At 40.2% G+C, this 3578-nt stretch overlaps 1 protein-coding gene across 1 annotated transcript in view; it reads left to right on the top strand.

Annotated features, from left to right (window-relative positions):
* Window positions 1–463: 463 nt before the first annotated feature.
* Window positions 464–3578, top strand: part of LOC310823510 (actin-binding LIM protein 1-like) — a gene marked incomplete at its 5' end in the record, with an annotated part of 30996 nt that continues 27881 nt past the window's right edge. Inside the window, one exon of the mRNA XM_083696382.1 lies at window positions 464–701. Coding sequence (XP_083552508.1) covers window positions 464–701 — 238 coding nt within the window. The remainder of the gene's footprint in view (window positions 702–3578) is intronic.

Genomic DNA, 3578 nt, shown 5'->3' with positions numbered 1-3578 from the left:
CACGAGGCAAGAAGCTTGCTGAACAGGCTGAGTTGAAGACATTCGCACTGTAAGCTTCTTTCCCTGTGCTCTGTGTTCTGTTGTACCTGTGGTCTATGCTCTGTGCTCTCTGTCTGCTGTTTGCTGTCTCCACCTGAAACCTATAACGAACAGCTGTCATCCACAGTCCATTCTTGAGGAGTTAAATCCCCACTGGATTTGGTCAGAAATCTCCATTTGAAGATATTCAGCAGAAGTACTGAACATCGTATACTCTCTCCGGATGTTTTACATGATGATGGTAAATGTCGGGCATTCTTACAGGAGCTCTGAAATGTTTGTCTCACTTTTTAATTGAAGATCTCTGTAATAGACGTTTGAAGTTCTATCTGGCAAGTGGAGAGCTGAGCGCTATCCCAGGACTGAGGAGTATCTGCAGTGTTTCACCCTGCTCTGTGGGAAGGGTGAGGGGGACTCAGGCACCATGCCTTCCATGCCCACCCTCAATAGCCTGGGCAAGCTGTGTAGCTCCAGCCGCAGCCATACAGTGGACCGTGCCCGCATCAAACGCAAGAGCTCCGTCAAGCGTATGTCCATCATAGAGGATGGGAATGTGGCTGAGGTGCTGTACCTCATCCCCAAACAGTACATGACAGAGCAGCTGCCTTACCTCAACCCCAACGACTATTACCTCAGTGAGAGACTTACTGACCTGGCAGCAGGTATGGCTATGAGGGGCAGGTGCAGGGGATCTGTGTTTCTGTTTTTGTCTCTCTCCGTCCTCATATCCATCCATCTATCCATCCATCCATCCATCCATCCATCCATCCATCCATCCATCCATCCATCCATCTATCCATCCATCCATCCATCCATCCCTATATCTACTGTTAGATCCTCAACTGCCTAGCCAGATCTTTCAATTAATGCCTTATCAAAGGCTTTACAAAGGCTTTTATGCAATAATCAATCTTTTCAATCAGAAGTTTTCACAAAAACCTGTAACTTTGCAATGTTATAAAACTTAATTTACATACTTTTTACACTGTTTGATATAAGAATTTAGTGCTACGGTCTACAGTAGTACAGTCTACTACTACACTCAGAGTTAATGCAGTTTGGTGGCTGTCTGTGACACCCTAAAGCAGATTATGAAAGTGAATTGATGAAGTGCTGCACAGAGATTACTTCATTTTAATTGGATGAAAGTGAGTAATTATGCCACTTCAGGCCTTGAAGCTCTGGCTTTCTGTGTGTGTGTGTGTGTGTGTGTGTGTGTGTGTGTGTGTGTGTGTGTGTGTGTGTGTGTGTGTGTGTGTGTGTGTGTGTGTGTGTGTGTGTGTGTGTGTGTGTGTGTGTGTGTGTGTGTGTGTGTGTGTGTGTGTGTGTGTGTGTGTGTGCGTGTGTTTTATGCAATCATATCTTATTGACTCCAAAATGATGTTATTGCAGAATGTTGAAAAGTCAAAAAGTAATCGCTGTCCTTATGTAATATAAAACATATCCAGGGAAACATGCAGCAGTCTGCCAAGCAAGAGTGAAACAGGAAACAACATTGTGGTTTACATCAGGATTACAGAGTGTGCATGGAGACTAATAGAAATGTATTCTAGACCTTATGCATCCATTGACTGCATGCCAGATTGGGTATTAAAGTACTGTGTGTTTTTGATGTTTGAGCATTGACATAGACCAAAAATATCACCATGTATTATTTGAATTGGTCTTAGTTCAATCAATCTGATTATTGGGGCTAGTGTTTCCTTAGCCATTTATCCATACTTCACAAGTCTGAAAGTAAAAGGGCTAGTTTCAAGTTTCAAGTTTCAAGTTTCAAGTTTCAAGTTTCAAGAGTACACCCTTTAATTTTTCTAATAGGCAGTAAGACTAAGGAACTTGGAAAAGCTGTGTGTATGAAATGCTACCTCACTATCACACAACAATTGCCAACTCTGTCTTTTTTAATGAAAGACAATCACTGTTGTATAATACATTATATGAGAGGAGACATGCCATTAGCCAAACCTCCAAAGGTAGACAGGGAGGCCCTGTCAGTGATTTCATTGAGAATCACTGAATCACTGATCCTCACTTGTGTTTGGTTATTGTAATAATATCAATCTGACTGACACAGGTTCAGGTGAGTGTTTATAGGGCAAACGATCATGATACCATTGGCATAGTTTGATGATTTTTGTGAGAATATCTGACACAGTCTAATCCTCCTTCATTATTTTAATCTCAGAGGTGAATTCATACATAGTAGTATTAGACTCAGATTACATTTGACCATACTATTACTTATGATTACACTGAGTTAATTTGCAAAGGGAGAGTGAGTGTTGGACCTTCTCATGGCATTTTGATTACATTTACAAATACAAGTGATCTATGAATGAAATTGTTTTGTTGGACACAGTACATTTGCTTGTTGATTTCCACTACCTGTGCTATGTTTATGGATGGTTATTATTGGGGTAGGATTAGGTCAGTTGACTTATTGCTTAGAGATACAATTCTGCATGCAATACTGCAAACTACTATTCCTGTTTTTCATCGTATTTCATCCTATGCTTTTTTTTATTTTATGTCTTTCTACAAATGTGACATTTACATGTCTGGTTTGAATTATGATGTTCCCTCAGCCTCCTCCTTTACCCTGAGGAGTTTATACTGTATACTAGTGAATATTTCCCTAGGATGGTAAGGGAGAGTCAGACACAGATAATCGGTAAACCAAATGATCACCACTCATCCATGGATAATAGGCTTTGATGACCAAGAATTGCTTTTGGCAGAGTGCTGTTACACAGTGATTGAGCACAGGAGATTCATGGATTTGGAGGGGAACATACCTATTACTGTGGGTTACCTCATTTGTGTCTCATGATGACATAATAACAATAAGCTATATCGCTGTTTTTGCTACCTTGTAATCATCCTCTGAATACTCCTCATTCTCCTCATTCAGACAAAAGTCACTCACCACTGAGGCCTTGCAATCTAAAAGTTAAATCACACCCCAATGATCACATATTGAAAATTCACAAGTTAGCTGTGGCCCAAGAACACTAGTGAAGTGAAACATCTTATGTAACCTATCTTGTACTGAGTAAGGAGATTTGTGAGATTGTACCTTATGTGACTTATGAGCAAATGACAACTGTGTGTTTTAGACCATCCAGCAGATGGCACAGTTGACACTGCAGTAGATTTATAGATTCAGTCAGGGACCCTGTATTAGCTATAATTAATACATTGTTGAGTCCTGCAATAGAAAGGTATGGCATGCTGCTTGCCTATTGCTCTCAGCCATAGGATGGTAAACACTTGGAAGCACTGTCACTGTGTGATACTTAATTGGTATTAGTGGTGGATCGCCTCTCCAATCCTATCTTCTCTAGCCAGTCTGCAGACATTGGATTGGATCTAATTATCATCTTTGATCTCTCAATGTTGGTTACTTTCCCAGCTTTTAATACTGTAGGTCAGGATGCCTGTTAACACAACACACTTTTTTTTATAATTAGGGATACATCTAAGATGACAAAACTATTGGTAATATCATTGCATGCTTTTTAGTCATTGTTTAGTAATTT

This window comes from Argentina silus, assembly GCF_951799395.1.
Source record: "Argentina silus genome assembly, chromosome: X".
Lineage (NCBI taxonomy): Eukaryota > Metazoa > Chordata > Actinopteri > Argentiniformes > Argentinidae > Argentina > Argentina silus.
The sequence above is the reverse complement of the archived record's forward strand: the minus strand, read 5'-3'. Positions and strand labels throughout refer to the sequence as shown.